Genomic DNA, 16,981 nt, shown 5'->3' on the forward strand with positions numbered 1-16,981 from the left:
CCTCGATACTCGATACTAATTAGTTTTAGTAATTAGTAATTATTAATAGTAAAATGGGGATTCCGTGATGTACAAAACAACATCTCTAATTCTTGTCTTTGTTCTTTTATTCAACGATACATAGTTTCTAACAATTTTTTATATACGTAGCAAATGTGGTAGGTATAGTCTATCGATTATTTAATTAAATTAGTTTACTAATTGTTATTGAGTGATTAGTTGATTACTAACTGTGTCAAACTTGTCGCTAGAGAGAAGATTTATCGTATTGATAGGAATAGTGAGGAGGGAACTTAGGCCCTATTCTTTTGCTCACAATTTCGATTCACTTTCATGCATCTATTTTTTTTACATTTTCAATCAGTTCAACTCAACTCAAAAGAACACGACCTTCGTATAAATAAGAAATAGTATAAAGTACAAAAATATCAAATTAATGTTTTTACTATTACGTAGCAATTGTTGTAAAATACTTACATGAACCTGGTCCACAATAATTTAGTTTGGACCTAATGCTAGAACGTGTAATTTATGAAAAGAGGGTCATTACGTTAAAAAAAAAAACAACCGATATAGCCATAGATTGTAATGAATGATTATTTATAATGTTATAATGGCATATTAGTGTAAATTTAGATTGAAAAAGATAACTCTACAAAAATAAACACTATGCCATATAGGTGGTTCTGATCCACGCTAATATTAGCGTGAACCAAATCTACGCAAAACTAGCTTGCATTTGTTGGGAACTATAGAAGTCTCTCCGATGCTTGTTCAGTATTACAGCTTCATCAATAAAAATTTCCAATTTCATCTCTTATTCGTCTTTTTTAATACGCCGCTAATACTTTCTTATCCAAGCTAGGCTGAGCTCCCTAAACTATCTCTGTACCTCAATGTTTAAATTTAAATCACACTAGGTTAAACAATGTATGATGATGAGTAACAGGATAGTCGGATTTTTCATTATTACTCGAAACAATTTTTTCCAGCCAGACATGAAAAAGATAGATAGTCATCAAATGCGGTGTAATTCACTAAACGTACAAATTAAGGATTTATAAGACAGCAACATATAATGCCCACATCTGGAAAAATTCCATCAAAATTCTTGTGGATCACACAGCAGAGCAACTAATCAATCCTAGCACCACGACCAGACTACATGCGCGCACAACAGATACAAAAAGGCCTGTGTTGAATTACACAGGATGCTGAAGCTCTATTTGTCTGAGTACTGTGAGAGGAAATCTACTACCTCAGCTGCAGACTCATAAGCACCCTCTATACACCGCCCCAAGGCAACACCTGAAACATAGTTGCCACCAAGAAACAGTCCTTTGACCCCTGTATCTGTCAGAGCAGCTTTTGCAGCATCGAGCAGATCAAAGTGCCCAATAGAAAACTGGGGTATTGCTTGAGGCCATACTCTCACACCCAGTACACGAGGAAGTTTTGCATCAGGATTTATAAGCATTCTTCTCAGGTCCTTGTCAACTGTCTCGGCAAGTTCATCTTTCGACTGCATGGTGAGAAATGTTCCATAAGAAGAATACATTTAAAAGATAAATACAGGGTATTAGATCAACAATAAAAAGCTCAATGATAAAAGTAGGGTCATCCTTACAGGACCAACAAAGATACACATAAAAAGCTCAAGGATAAAAGTAGGTCATCCTTACAGAACCAACAATATGAACAACATATTGAAAGTTCTCAGTGGGGAATACATGAACAACCAAATTATATGGAGAGGCACCCTGTTTAAGTTCTGATGCTTTAATATTTCAAGGCGACAAAGCATCAATCCTGTACGAATATTTTAGAATTAGAAAAGCTCCTGAAAATGACTTGCCTTGTTTAATATGCCAGGATTTTTAGCACCTCCGATGTAGCTCAAGATCAAGATCCTACCAGGTGGTGCTCGACCAGGGAAAAGAGACGAACTATAAATTGTTCCTGAAAAGTCCAGTCAAAGAATTATATGCTACATTAGTGACACCATTCTTAGCAAAGAAAATAAACTCCTAACTGATGTAATACAGCTGAATTGTTAAACTGGAGTGTTTACCCAAGGTTTCCACACCCTGACTGCGGGGATGTAGTTGCCCGAAACCTTGAAGTTCACCATTAATCAAGCATTCTGATCTGATCGCTTCTTTAGGATAAGTAAGTGACACTGCTGCAACTGGTGGATAGTAAAATTTTGAAAGAGAATCTGCAGCAGAGTCCTGAGCAGAATATATTAGCAGTTTAGCACCGTGGAATGAAGCTTGCTACTCTATAATCCAAACTCCAAAATTCTAAGACCCAATTCACTTAGCTGACCAAAACGGTAAATTAAGCAATAGAGATAGGGAAAACAGTAGGATAGATATTGTATTAAGAAAGAGATATCTCTCTAATACACTACTTTCGGGAGGTAAGGTCTCTCCCTCCTAAACCACTTCTTATCTCAATTTCTGAACGAAATCCTACTGTTGAGCTAAAGTTCCTATCTGTTACAACTTTCTTACTTTCTCTTTCTTAATTTCTCTCTACTGCCCTACTGCTCATTCTCACATAGCTAATTCTGTTGTGGGAAAGAAAATATTTCTCCCCCAACCATTGAGGTTGGGCCAGCTGTTGAAAGGTGAGTGGTGACCTCTCTGCCCTTATGTTTCTTCTTTCTGGTGTATGTGTAGAGTATAGGTGGATAGGTGAGGTCTTAGCACAAAATTCAAAGTGCAAGGCAAGCAATAAAACAACAAACAAAAAGTCTAGCTGCTACAGTTACTTGTCCACATCTACAGACATCTCCCCGGTGCATATTTTGAGAATGGAGTTGCAAAATAAACCAAGAAATAACTATATGGATCTTTTTCCTGCATTCTCAATCTAACACATTTAGTTAACACACGTCCACCTATACAAGAGAACGTAAACCTCCCCATAGCTATCAGTGCACACTCATCATTGCTTTAGTCAAAAAGACTTTTCAAACAAACAGTAGCATGACATATAACCATTCAAAATTTGGTGTTCCCCACATTCCTTGTTGCTAGGGCCACACAATTGAATCCAAAAAGTGGCTCTAAGTGATTAAATGCATGGAACTGTGTGAAAAGATGGTGTTAGAGTTTGTTAACAATATCAGTTCAAGTGGGTTTTATGGGATTAATGGACAGAATTTCAATAGTATCTGAAATACAAATCAAAGAATAACTGCATCTTGAGTCAACAAAATGCAACAAAATGATTCAGGAAATGGGTTGTCAGCCAACAAGACAGCCTATAACTACCAAAATCCAGCTATGATTTCGTTGAGAATCCAACATCTACAAAAAATATTCACAAGTATGGCGAAGGCACGAAGCTTTTAGTATATTGGAGTCCAGTGCCCCATACCTAACACAGAAACGGAAACATTTTGGAAAACAGGGAAGGTGGCAATCACAATGAAAAGGAAACAGGGCAACGTTTGGGGAAAAATGTTACTTAAAAAGACTTACAAACAAGTAGATTTAATTGAAAATGTGTTACACACAAAAAAACCCACCAAACTACGTGTCAAACTCTTATTCTTCATCATATTTATTGACTTAAGTAGAGAGGTTCTCTTTTATTTTTGAGAGGACTAGTCGAGAGGATCTAAGCCAATTGCATCCAGGAGGCACATCCGGGAGGACTAGTAGAGAGGATCTAAGCCATTTGATAGTAATTTATATCATCAACAGGGAGAAATGGGGAAAAGGGAGATAAAAGGATGTCATTCCAATCTGATATATAAAGCTTAATTTAGAAACTTAAGGTCTAAATGACACGAGAATTGTCCTTATATTAATATGCCACATAATTCCCATCTCTCAAACCAAAATGTTGCTCAAAGACCTTTTCTTGTACCACTTTGTCAAAGACCTCTTTTTTAATACTCTCTCGGTCTCATATTGGTTCAAACAATTATCATGACACGTAGTTTCAGGAGATAAATCATTGAATGGTAGTGTTAATTTGTTATTTTATCAAAAAGCTAGATGTGATAGGAGATAATGGGTATTTTTTATTCAAAAAGAGAGAAATAAGGGTATGTTTTTTATTGGAAGAGCTAATGTCAGTAGTGGGCTAAAGGCGGTAAGAGAGAAGTATCAAAATACTAGTGGGATCATTCCCAAAAATTAAGTGTTCAAACTATGCTGAGATAAATGATGATAAAGAAGAGTGTTTCAAGTAGAGATAGAGAGAACACCAGTTTCATAGTTCAACTCAAGATAGTGCTCCACACTTAGCAGTTAGTAGTGTCTCTCGTATATTGCAAAGCATTAACCACATAATTCCATCCAAAAAAATTCTCCTCGATGTAACTCCCTAAAGAGGAAAAACGGATCATAATAATCCCAACTAGAGACCGTTCTGCTAGGAATCAGATTAATGCAAAGATTTCTAGGGAAAGATTAGAGGATAAGTTATATTAACTGGATCAAATGACCTCAAAATCAAAACAAGTGCTCACTTTCGAGAGGTGAGTTCTCTCCACAAAAGGAAACTTAAAAGATAACAATATATTCCATGAGAGAGAGTTATTCTAATGCTTGCTATTTATACTACTACGATTAAGCACCTCAGGTATTGCCCTAATACCAACGTCTCTATTTCTCCACTCACTCAGCTAGTACAAGGAATAATCACTATTATGGGAAATATACTCTGCTCGCCTCCTGCTGGCCTTTGTACGTTCACCCTTAGTTGGCAATTTGGCATTCTCTTTTTTACCTCTTCTCACATATGTAATTATGTTGTGTGCCCCTTGATTCCTTGCACGTTCACTTTTAATAATCTCAACTATCGGTTATTCCAAAATAATCCCAACTAATAGGGATGTCTTCCAAGAACACTCCAATGGCGTGAAAAAAATGGTATAGGAGATATATACATGGTGCGTCAAAACTTTATAGGTTCAATACTTCTAAATCTAATTTTATTATTTCCCTTTTTTCTGTTTCCTCCCTCTCTCAGTCTCTCTCCTTCCCCATACCATCTCCATCTCTACCACCAACCAACCTCCTTCCCTGCCAAGGCCATTTGCCATAGATCAACAACATTTAACACCCAATCACCCATTAATTAAAGTCAAAACCTCCCTCCACATCTAAACGCAGCCTGGCACTGGGAAATTCAAGGCCTCTTTCTCAACCCGAAAGAAATGATTGCAACCACACTGGAGATTGATGCCACTGAGTAAAGTTACGAAATCGTGGAAGAAAATTTGAGGGAGTAGGGCGTATGATGTTGACAGATTGGGGAAGGAAGGAGAAAAATTAAGTCGTTTAGTGAAATTGTTTGTGCCTCTGTTCAGGTCTTGTGTATGGAGGAGCTTCCTCTTTGTGCTGATGTGTTTGATGATTTGATTCAGGTCCAATATTCTTCCTTCTGTTGTTAGATGTAAGCAGTTTTCTTGAACATCGGTTTTTGTTTTGTTGATTTGTACAATAAGTTGTGGGAGCTTTATAACAAGTCCCTCAAGAGGGAGTCTGAGGTTGAGGGGTTCGGGTTGGATGGGGAACAACACATGGATGAGTGAAGTATGGTTTGAATTGATGAATGATGGGAGGTTGGAGAGGAACAGTGACGGTGGCTACCATGGAAAGGAAGAGGTATGTTGGCTGGAAAGACGGATAGAAAGAGAAACAAAGGGAAAAATTACTTGTTCACTTGGTCACGATGTATTTTCGTAATCGGAACTTGGAAATATTTTCAAATAACCTATAGTTGGCATTATTGAAAGCACCATAGTTGAGATTATTCTGATCCAATTTTCCAATAAAATCAATACCTATTCAATAGGACACTTGGTTCTAAATATATTAGGGGGAAAAATATGTCAATGTCTATCTTTTCAAACGAATTAGATTTATTATTGCTACCTTTTGCCAAATTTTAGTCGATTTTTTTCTTTTGGCCCCAAATGAAGTCATAATGTATATTTAAAATTTGAAGTCATTCAAATGATTAATGATTGCCTCAAAATGAAAAAAGCCAGCATATATAGCAAGAAGTAACAAAAGTAAATGTGATCAGTTAGAAAAGATGGCATTTGGGAAGGTAATCTACAACTTATTTTTGGAAAAAGCTATAATTCAAAAAGTGGCCTAGTGAATAGAAGTAATTATATGAAATTCTATTTTTTTATAAAAAAAAAAAAAGAAAGGAATGTACATGGCAATTTTATAACAAAGTACTTCCTCCATTCTAATTGCAACATGGGAGGAAAGATGGCAAGATATATTCTTTGAGGAAACCATGTGTTCAGGAGAGACGTAGAGTTATTAGAATAGATGAAGGAAACCCATTATAGCCAAATAAAATAATATCAAGCTGCAATTATCTACGAACGTAAGAAGATACAATACTTACTGAAAGTGGACGAAGAAGCCTACTTGCAACATATGATGGGACAGTCATCACAACACTTTTGGTTCTTACAGAAACCAAGCCATCTGGGGTATCATAAGTCAGACTATATTCTCCATTGAGTGACTTTACGATACTAGAAAGGGTCCAAGATAGTTTCACTCTACTGCCAAGTCTGCAAAAAATATAATAAGTTACTAAGAAGAGAAATTTTTGGCATAGGAGCAGAGAACGTTTGACAGCTTATGATCTTATAGCAAACACATTTCGAGAAAAGATACCGAGCAGAAATGGCGGTAGGCAACATAACGAGTCCCTTTCTAAAGGATCCAACAGTCTGACCCTTTGGTTTAGGGAGGCGCCTGCAGTATGCAGAGAGTAAAACGATGAAAGGTACCACTAACACTATAACAGCAAAGGAAACATTACATCTTGTAGGTCCATGATTGATGAGACTAAAAGAAAATAGATAGGGAGTGGAGTAATGTCATTACTGGTCACGGGGCGGCTTAGGATTACTCCCTCTTTCCTGTATAGCTTTGAGAGTGCCAGCAATTATGCTGCCACCCTTTTGCTCCAACTTCCAGACCTTCCCAAAAGCAGCTTTCATACTCAGCTTGGCAGGATCACCGGCATACACACCTGAGGAAAACAATAATAGGAGTTAGGTACGAAGAAGAGAAAATTCAGAAACGGGCATCCGAAGACGGTAAAAAAGTTAGTCTAGAACTAGAAGTGTGTCAGTTCTAAAGGTGTGCGATGTGGGAAACTGCAAGCCTCCAGTTAAACTATAATTACACAACTTTGTACCATAAGTATGCTATTGTTAATATAGAGGTAAAAGCTTGTAGATTGATAGTTGCCTTTCGAGGTTGATAGTTCAATAGCTGAATTCCAGCAAGGACTCTATGTACTCCCTATGCATCCTCTACCCCAAATAACATCGAGTTCCGACTTCCAAGAGCTTTAAGTCTTGAATCTCGTTGAACTACAAGGTTGAACTACCCGAATCTGATTTCCTCCTCAATCATACTGAGAATCCATAATTGAGTTTAACTAGTGGATTGCATTTAGTCTTAGTTGAGTTAGGCTTCTAAGAAAAGAAATCCTATGACTTGAATGTAATTTACAATTCTTTATACCTTGACTAAGAAATAAGAATTTAGTTTTAGAGTGAGCAAGTGAATGAGGGATTAGGAAATAGACCTGAACAAAAGGGTTCAATCAAGCGTTCAAAGACCTCATCTCCGAGATTACGACGCACAAAGTGTTCAACAGATTCCTCATGAGGCTGTCACTTTATAGTTTTTTTTAATGAGAAAAGAAAAGAAAGCTAGTTAGAATAAGAAAGACAAAGTGAGAGAGAGAGAGAGAGAGAGAGAAGGAAGAGGACGAAACTGGAGGAGAAGGGCGAAATCCGAGAGCACCAAGAGCAGCCCTAATCTTGCCGGGAATGGTCATGAGGTCGAAGAAAGGGAGGTCGGTGAGACTGGAAGGTACGGGCCTTAATTTGTCATTCCACAGCACAAAGCGAGGAGCATTGGGATCTCCGAGCACCAACTCATCTTTCAAGCCACTGTCGACCTATGCCACATGCCACATTCCACATTCCACGTTAGGAATGGAATTGAATTGAATTGAATTATGATTATGAATAATAAAGAGAGAGAATTACCGCCATGGTGAGCACCGCGTCGGAAGGCTGGAAGCTATTGGGTCCCTCCTCCCAGATATAGCCATCGGCCTCCACAGTGACGATGTTGCCGCCAACTCTGTCTTTGGCCTCTGTCACTATAAAATTTGGGGATAAAGAGGACGAGGAAGAGGAGTGTTTTGTACAAAGAGCCTGCGCGATGCAAAGCCCGCTAATTCCACCTCCAACGATTACGCAGTCTAGCAATCCTCCTGCACCTGATCCTGATCCTGCTTCTTTAACCGCTGACTTTGAGCCTGAGCTTGTGCTGCAACTCATGCTCATCCTCCTCTTCTTATGTGAATAATAACCTCGTCTTCCAATTAAACTACATGGAATTGACAACATGATACAATTACCCCTGTAATGCCCGCTGCTGCGCAATGGCATGCACTGTGTCTGTGGAATGCAGTTTGATAACGCCATTGATTTCATCTCTCTCTCGCTCTCTCGCCCTCCTTATCCTTTATATCCCCTTCTTGCTTGCTCGGGAATTCTAATTAACATTATATCAAAATGAAACAACTGTTTCTAGTTAAAAAGTTTTTTATAAATAGTACTCTAAATAAACGATTACATGTATCTTCTAACCACACTTGTTTGGTGGAGGTGGTGCGTAACTTACCTTTATAACTCACCTCAATACCTACTTATGCTTAAGGATACGGATTCTTTTAAACTCTCAGGCATTGACCTATGTAGCTGGACTGACTAACATCTGAATTTGTTTCTCTGGTTATAGATGCAATTTTAACTGAATCGAAATTTCTCTGGATGCTAAAAATGTCTTTAACGTGGTTTATGAGGACTAAATTATCTCCTTCAATGAGGAGGTTCTTGATTTGCATGTATGAGCGTGAAAATGCATTCTTAACGGCTATAGATTCAGTAATAAGAGGTGTTAAAAGTAAAAAGTAATTGGAAAAATGATTAAGCGACTTAATTTTTTTTATTTGTTTGAAAGTTGCCTTTTCTTGGCTACCTTAACATGTATTTATCAAACACCTTTTTTAATTACATGGAAATCGAAAAGTTTGAAAAAAAAAAATCATACTCACTAACCGCCTTAAAATATAAGCTGAAGATGTCTCACTAACAGAGTGCATGTGAAGCACCTCCAAAGCAATTATAACACAACATCTCCGCCTCTTCAAAATTCCTACAAATACATCTAATAAACTTGTTGAAACAATCAAAGTGACATGGTGTGTCAATTGCGGATGCTTCTCATTCCAGACTTTATATAGTGATTTTGTTTAATCCATAGTCAACAACTCACATAATGGTACCCAAAGAATACCCAAATTTTTTGCTCAAAATCCCTAAACATTGTAGCTGTGTAAGTTTGACTAACATGTTTCAGCATGCTTGCCATGGGTAAATAAGACTTAGGGGCAAATCTCGAATCCACAAACTCATCATTGGTTTTAGTTTGTCTCCAACGTAAAACAATGATGTGAAATACACCACAAAATTCATACAATCTCGTTATCTTGGAAGCTTGAAAGCCATAATCTTGTTTGTACTTTCACTACGTCGAGAAGACAAAATTACAACTAAGAAGAGGTCATTGCTCAGTGTCGTGTACTACTTATCTTTCAACTCATAGAAACAAGCAAACCAATTGTCACCTATATACTGTACTTCTCCATCATATACTTCCAACTTGCCTTAAACTCAATACTATCATAAAAACCACAAAGACATTTCATAAAAGCATAATAAAAATGTGTCATCACTCTTCAAAGTTCCAAAGTGACTCTAACTACATTCTAATGAAAATGACATTGGTGTAACCTAATCCTTGTGTTATAAAACACCTACATACCACGATTATGTTAGAAATATATTTATGAATGCAGTACCTAAATAAAGCCATTAAATAACCAGTTTTATGTTATTTCGTGACCAACATAGTTCCTAAAGATTACGAAGTAATTTATAGTCATTTTGTGGCCACTTAATTCATTTAATACCCAGTATATTTATAAGTTACCAGCTTAAGTAGTTTTGTGACCATCTCTACATACTTCCTCCGGTCCATAATAAGGGGGCGTTTGGTTGCAACGGGGTAAAGGGAATGGAATCAAGAAAGGGAGAGGAGAGGAAAGGAAAAGAAAACCCTTAGATTTAGAGTGGTGTTTGGTTAAGATAATGTTAATTCTCTTTCTTCCTCTTTCTTACCCTTCTTCCACCCTAGCACCACCACTCCTCCCTCTGTTACTATTCTCCACGCTGCCTATCCCTACCCCAGTAACACCACTTTGTCGGCCCCCCGGTCTTCCCCTTCCCGCGACGGTTCCCCCCTCCCTTGCGTCGTCACGTCGTCCCCCTCACCTCCCTGCACCGTCGAGTTATCCCCCTCCCCTGCGCGTCGCGTTCTCCCCTCCCTCACCGTCGCGTTCTCCCCTCCCTCACCGTCGCGGTCTCTCTTTCCCTCCCCCTACAGCGTCGCGGCGTCGCGGTCTCTCCTTCCCTCCCCCTGCGTCGTCGCGGTCTCCCCTTCCCCTCCCCTACAGCACCGCCTTCTCTCCCTCCCCTCCCCTGCGTCGTTTAGGTGTTGGATGATTAGGGTGTTTCCGGCGGCTGGCTGGTTGCGGTGGAGGGGACGGGTTGCGGTGGTAGGGTGCGCAGATGGTGGTGGTTGGGCGGTCGGGTGTGGTTCAATGGTTGGGTCAATGGGTGGTTGGGGTGGTCAAAGAGAAGGTCAATAATAAGTCAAAGAAAGGGTAAGTGAAACCCTTGGGGGGGGTAGGGGAATGAAAGTAGAGGACATTGGGGGTAAGGAGAGGGTAAAGGGTTTCATTGATTTAAGCAAACAAACAACAAGTAAGAGAATCAAGTCTCTTGATTCCCTTACCCTTTCCACAATACCCCCAACCAAACGCCCCCTAAGTGAAACATAGGGATTGGGCACAAGATTTAATAAACATCACTTTCAAAAGCCACAAATTAAATACCCTTTTCATTATCAGAAAGACTAAATAATTTCAACAAAACTTGAGCCAAAGCATTACTAATGGTGTTGAACTATGCCATAAATTATTTACCTGGCGCTGGGATTAACCTTTTGGTATATGTTGTTTATTATAGCGAGTCTAATTTAGTTTCGGGTTGAGGTCCATCTTTTTAGGTTAATTAGTAGGTTGTTGTATAAATCTTCCCGGTTATCAGCCTATCTTATCTCCAGCTTGGAAAAGAGGCAGTATTATTAATATTTGTCTCCATATTATGTATTATGTATTATTTTCTAAACTTAATAAAATTGGTTCTCGTACGCTTGTGGACGTAGCTATCACATTGTTGGTGAACTACATTAAGTCTTATAATGTCGATTGTTCATTAATATTTATTTCGTTAATTACATATGTCTCAACGATGGCCTGATAATTATCTGTATATTTTGACACAGGACGAACTCCTCCCATACAATTCTTCAATACCTCAAAAAGCCACACAAGTGACTCAGTTGTCTCATTGGACAAGAAGCAACACCAATACACTACTTTCTTCAAATGGTTGTTCATACCAACAAACGCACCACATATCAAACTATACTTATTTGTATGATACATGGTACCAAAAACAATAACATCCCATACTGTTCATAACCATCCTTCGTCGTAAAATCACGCTAAAACATATTACACAACCTACTAGAGCTATCTGATTTCACTCTATTAACAAAATCATCCTCTTTAGCGGCCTTCTGGCTAAGCTTGTTGATGACAACTTATGCATCACTTCCCTCAATTCCTTCATCTTAACTTTATTCACAAAGTTGTAGTTGCCATGAGAAGTATGATGAAATGCCTCCACGCCATCGTACGTACTGGTAACATTCATAGTGATATTGTACAACAGGTCGCATTGATGCTTGTGTCATTACAAATTACAATAATCTCTTTCGCTTTGTCATTCCTAATAATGACCCTCACCGAACGATGGTAATGCTACCACATAGGACGAGTAAGCTCATGATCGTGCACGAGCACATGAGCTATCACTTTATACATTCTTTCATCATTCAACTTCACCCTCATCATTGCATTACATCCCGTATTCGTAACAACAACCCTCTATTACTTCTGTTTCTTCTCATTTTCTCCTCATCAATAACAAAACCATATATTCACCAAAATATTCACTATTTAATACTTAAATATAGTTAAAATCAATACTTCTCCATCTTAAAAAACAAGGCATCATACTGACTTTTCATACTCTTTGGATATCAACTTTGACCATATGTAATTATTATTTTATAAAAAAGATATCATTATTTTTAATTGTTGTTGGGTTATCTCAATGTATATTTTCTAATTATTATCTTTTCTATAATTTTTAATAATATTGTATATAATGAATGATATTAATAGTCAAAGTTATGCATCAATAAGAATTTCTAGTCAATATGATACATCTATGAATGAAGAGAGGAAGTATATAAATAATGTAAAAATCAATATGTACTTCAAGATTTTTTTGGATGGTAAAATGAATTTTCTCTGAATTGCCCTCGCATAGGACCACTCAGTCACTCACCGAGAGATCATATTTCAAGAAATGTAAAAATTCAATATAGAGTTTTTTTTTTATTGTATAATATTGGTGAAAATATGCGATTAAATTTTTAAAATTGAAAAAGAAATTGTAAGGGAGAAAACCTTTTAGGTACAAAGAGCCATACGTTAGACAACAAGATACATTCATATTTCATGGGTTCCTCTTGGTTTGGCAGGAAAAAGAGAGATGCATATATCAGTCTCAGTCTGTCTCCCCTCAAAAAAAATAAAAAAAATAAAATCTGTCTCAGTTTGTTTTCGCGTGCGAGAGAACCGATGTTGCGGAGGACAGTGTATGACATGAGTGTATATGACTTATGAGTATTGACTGAGTAACTTTTTATCACTTTGTTCTTTGTGCAACAAAATCTACTTTGTTTTCCAATTGGCTATTAGCAAATAGCACATGCTCCTCTTTGGAGTTTGCTCTTCAGAGTTTAGACTTTAGTGCAGTGTTGTCACACACTCACACTAACACTAGCTAGTACTCTAGCTACCAATACCATCAAGCACAGTACAATTGTTTTTTTTAATGTAATTAAATAATTATTCTAGTCATGACTTCTGAGGTACTACTACTGTTGAGGTGGGAAATAATTTCATTACCAAGGTCTAGCTTAAAAAAAGTACTAGTTCTAATTCTACAGATGAATAACTTATAGCTGAGCTAAGGCATACTGCATACATATAGAGTATAAACAGCTGCTTTACCCACTCTCACAAGTCACAAGCAGGCAGCAGCAATCTCATTCATGAGTTGAAGAAGGAAGAGATTATATACTCCATTTACTCATTTAGTGGGTTAGGAATAGGAATAGGAAGTTCAGCTCAGTCATTGGATCGACAAAAAAAGGATGACAGTGGTGGTGATGGTTTTGATGACACTGGGCTGCATTATTAGCGGCGGCAGAGTCATGGGAGCACCGCCGAGGAAGGCCGTCGACGTACCCTTTGGGAGGAACTATGCGCCTACATGGGCTTTTGATCACATCAAGTATTTCCATGGAGGTTCTCAGATTCAGCTCCTACTTGATAATTACACTGGTACTATAGTATTTCCTTCTCCATTATTATCTAATGTTTTTTCTTTTCTAAAACTATTTTAAACTGCTTGAGATTTGAGAAATGAGAATCCTCCTACTCTATAATCTATGAGTCAGTAGATTACTGTTTACAAACAATAAACGGCCACCGAATGTTATTTATTCTCATGACTACTTATTGATTAGTGAAAATTATTGCCAACTTCATAATATTTCGTCTCGCAGGTACAGGCTTCCAGTCTAAAGGTTCTTATTTGTTTGGTCACTTCAGCATGACTATCAAATTAGTAGCTGGAGATTCGGCAGGAACCGTCACTGCTTTCTACGTTAGTATTACTAATTTAGCCTCCACTCCTTTTATTTTCAAACAAAAATATATACTTTTTTGGTTCAAACTTGAATTCAGAAACATTTTTCCTTTTGTTTCAATTCTTATTAGATACTCCCTACTCTATTTGGTGAAAATGAGATAAAAGAAGCACTAATAGCATAGGAGAAGAGAATGTTGGAAGTAGTAAAACTAAGAAATAATTATAAGGAATTTATTACCTTAAAACAATGATCCACTTTTTTATTTACACACTCTATCTATTATACACATACCTTTATCAAATATAGTACGTACTATTAACATTAGAAGATCAATGGTGAGAAGTATCTATGTTTGAAGTTAAAACTGAAAAGTCCAAGTTAAAAAGATCAATTTCCTTCATTTTTTTCTATATGTTTATTAAATAGGTTTCTACATTTTATACCAGCTCTCATCACAAACCTCGGAGCATGATGAAATAGACTTTGAGTTCTTGGGAAACAGGACGGGACAACCATATATATTACAAACTAATGTGTTCACCGGAGGAAAGGGAGACAGAGAGCAAAGAATATATTTATGGTTTGATCCAACCAAAACCTTTCATAGATACTCAGTTTTGTGGAATCTATATCAAATAGTGTAAGTTTTTACCTCTCTTTTTATGATTTCTTTCAATTACAAGTTTACAAGTTACAACATTAACTTTATTTTTTACTTAGTTCGTGTTTATACACTTAATACTAAATCGAAAACGTAGCTTTTAAACAATTATTGTTTGGTATATAGTACTCCATTACAGAAAGCAACAAACAATTAATGAAAAACTTGCTGCGTGAGTTTTGCATTTGTTCAAGAATCTTCTTCTCCCATTTTTCTATTATATAAACTGAGAGCTATGTGAATTTAGGATTAATTTTCTCCAATTCTAGACAATAAATGCCTATATATATATAATGGTGCACTCTTATTATTATTATTGTTGTTGGTAATAAGCAGCTTCTTTGTGGATGAGACACCGATTAGAGTGTTCAAAAATTGCAAGGATTTGGGAGTAAAATTTCCCTTCAACCAACCAATGAAAATATACTCAAGCTTGTGGAATGCAGATGATTGGGCTACAAGAGGTGGTCTGGAGAAGACAAATTGGTCAAAGGCTCCTTTTGTAGCATCCTATAAAGGATTCCATATTGATGGTTGCGAGGCTTCAGTTAAGGCCAGTTATTGTGCTACTCAAGGAAAGAGATGGTGGGACCAAAAAGAATTCCAAGACCTTGATGCATATCAATACAGGAGATTACGGTGGGTTCGTAAACACTCTACTATATATAATTACTGTAAGGATAAACTTAGGTACCGCACCATTCCTCCAGAATGTTCAAGAGATAGAGATTTGTATTGATACACAGACTCCATTATGCGACTGATTAATCTCAGTATTGATTCATACGCTCCATTTCGTTACTTCTCGGTTTTTATATTCCTATTTGGCTATTTGCAAGAGAGAGGAACAACTTTGCTACTTTCTTTTTTGGTGTTCCCTCCTTTTGGAGTTGTTTCCTTATTTTCTTTGTAATAGGCAACTTTAAAATAGTCTTAGTTTGATTGATTATAATTTATAATCAACGCTACTATTTTTTTTTTTTTTTTGATTAAGAAATTTAGTTAGCTCAAGGGCTAACCCCTACCAAGACTACTAGCCTTGTAGGAACTACCAGCACATTGGCTGGTAAAGCATGCAAAGCATGCTAAGGAAATATCCCAACATAATGTTGGGGGTAAGGATCGAACCCCTAATCTCAGAGATCAGAGGGGAGTGCTCTACCACATGAGCTAGCTCCTCACCCTTATAATCAACGCTACTATGATATGATTATTTTTGCGCTTCAATATTTTAACTAGTTTTTCACCCGTGCAAAAATGCACGGGAAATTTATTTTTTTGATTTAATTTTTTATATCAAATAAGAATGTGTATATATTATGTTATACATGGTAAAACACTGCAAGTTTACATGTAGCATTCATTGAAGAGAAAACACGAAAAAACCCTTTTATCTCAACGAAGTGAATGAACATCACAAATGAATTATTAAATGACAATAATAATAAGAGTATTTTAAAAACATTTTGAACCACGTCTTTGTACTATACATTTGTACTGTGGTAACATTTGAGTTTTCACGTTCTTTATCAGCTATTAATGTTTTTCAAACCCTTTTTGCTAATAACTCTTGATATGACAATATATATTTAAAATTATATAATATGTCCCTTGAAATCATGGTGTACCTATATTTATATAAATATGTAATGAAATAGTATAAACATAAAAGTAGAGCAGGCAACCAGCAAGTTTGGCTGGCAATCAATTCAAGTTTGGTTGGATTTGCTTTCGGGTTTACTGCACATTTAATAATCAGGTTGAAATACTCAACCCTGACCCGACCTATTTGATAAGCGAATTACCCGTTGAACCCATTTAATCATAATTAGTATTATACAAAAAATTAATTATTTTCTTAAAAGTATATATGAGAGAGTTCACTGTTGAAAGTAGGGGTGAGCAGAAATTCCGGGCACCCAGACCCAGACCCGACATGGACCCGTCGGGTCCGGGTCCAAAAAATGGACCCGGTTGCATCTGGTTCCAATTCTGGGTAGTATTTTTTTGGACCCGGTACCTGGTGGGTACCCGGTTTGACCGGTTCCGGCTCTGGGTACCCGGTTGGAACGGGGATAGTTCCGGGTACCCAGTACTTAGAATTGGTTTTTTTCATATACTCATATAGAATTAGTAATAGGATAATAGTTGTTAAGTAAAAAGTTAGTATTATAGGCCTTTAGGCCCATTTATTTTTTAAAAATATTTTATAGCTCAATTGGCCCATCTTAGTATGTTGTTAAACTTACAACTGGGTACCCAGTTCTGCACCTGGTACCCACCGGTTTCGGGTCTGGGTCCAAAAATTTAGGACCCAGTT

At 37.1% G+C, this 16,981-nt stretch overlaps 2 protein-coding genes across 2 annotated transcripts; one reads left to right on the forward strand and one right to left on the reverse strand.

The window, feature by feature from the left end:
• Positions 1-936: 936 nt before the first annotated feature.
• Positions 937-8,600, reverse strand: LOC104906038 (protoporphyrinogen oxidase 1, chloroplastic). The gene is made up of 9 exons (XM_010694734.4): positions 8,063-8,600; positions 7,786-7,971; positions 7,594-7,678; positions 6,882-7,029; positions 6,669-6,749; positions 6,391-6,562; positions 2,072-2,231; positions 1,856-1,959; positions 937-1,522 (listed from the first exon to the last, which is right to left on the reverse strand). The coding sequence occupies exons 1-9, from the start codon at positions 8,513-8,515 to the stop codon at positions 1,223-1,225; spliced, it is 1,689 nt and encodes a 562-aa protein (XP_010693036.1). The 5' UTR covers positions 8,516-8,600; the 3' UTR covers positions 937-1,222.
• Positions 8,601-13,252: 4,652 nt separating this feature from the next.
• On the forward strand, positions 13,253-15,463 carry LOC104906036 (xyloglucan endotransglucosylase protein 34). Its single transcript, XM_010694733.4, has 4 exons — positions 13,253-13,689; positions 13,914-14,014; positions 14,447-14,640; positions 14,998-15,463. Exons 1-4 carry the CDS (start codon positions 13,500-13,502, stop codon positions 15,398-15,400), a joined length of 888 nt encoding a protein of 295 aa, XP_010693035.1. The 5' UTR covers positions 13,253-13,499; the 3' UTR covers positions 15,401-15,463.
• Positions 15,464-16,981: the final 1,518 nt, after the last annotated feature.

This window comes from Beta vulgaris, chromosome 2 (assembly GCF_026745355.1).
Source record: "Beta vulgaris subsp. vulgaris cultivar EL10 chromosome 2, EL10.2, whole genome shotgun sequence".
Classification (NCBI taxonomy): Eukaryota; Viridiplantae; Streptophyta; class Magnoliopsida; order Caryophyllales; family Amaranthaceae; genus Beta; species Beta vulgaris.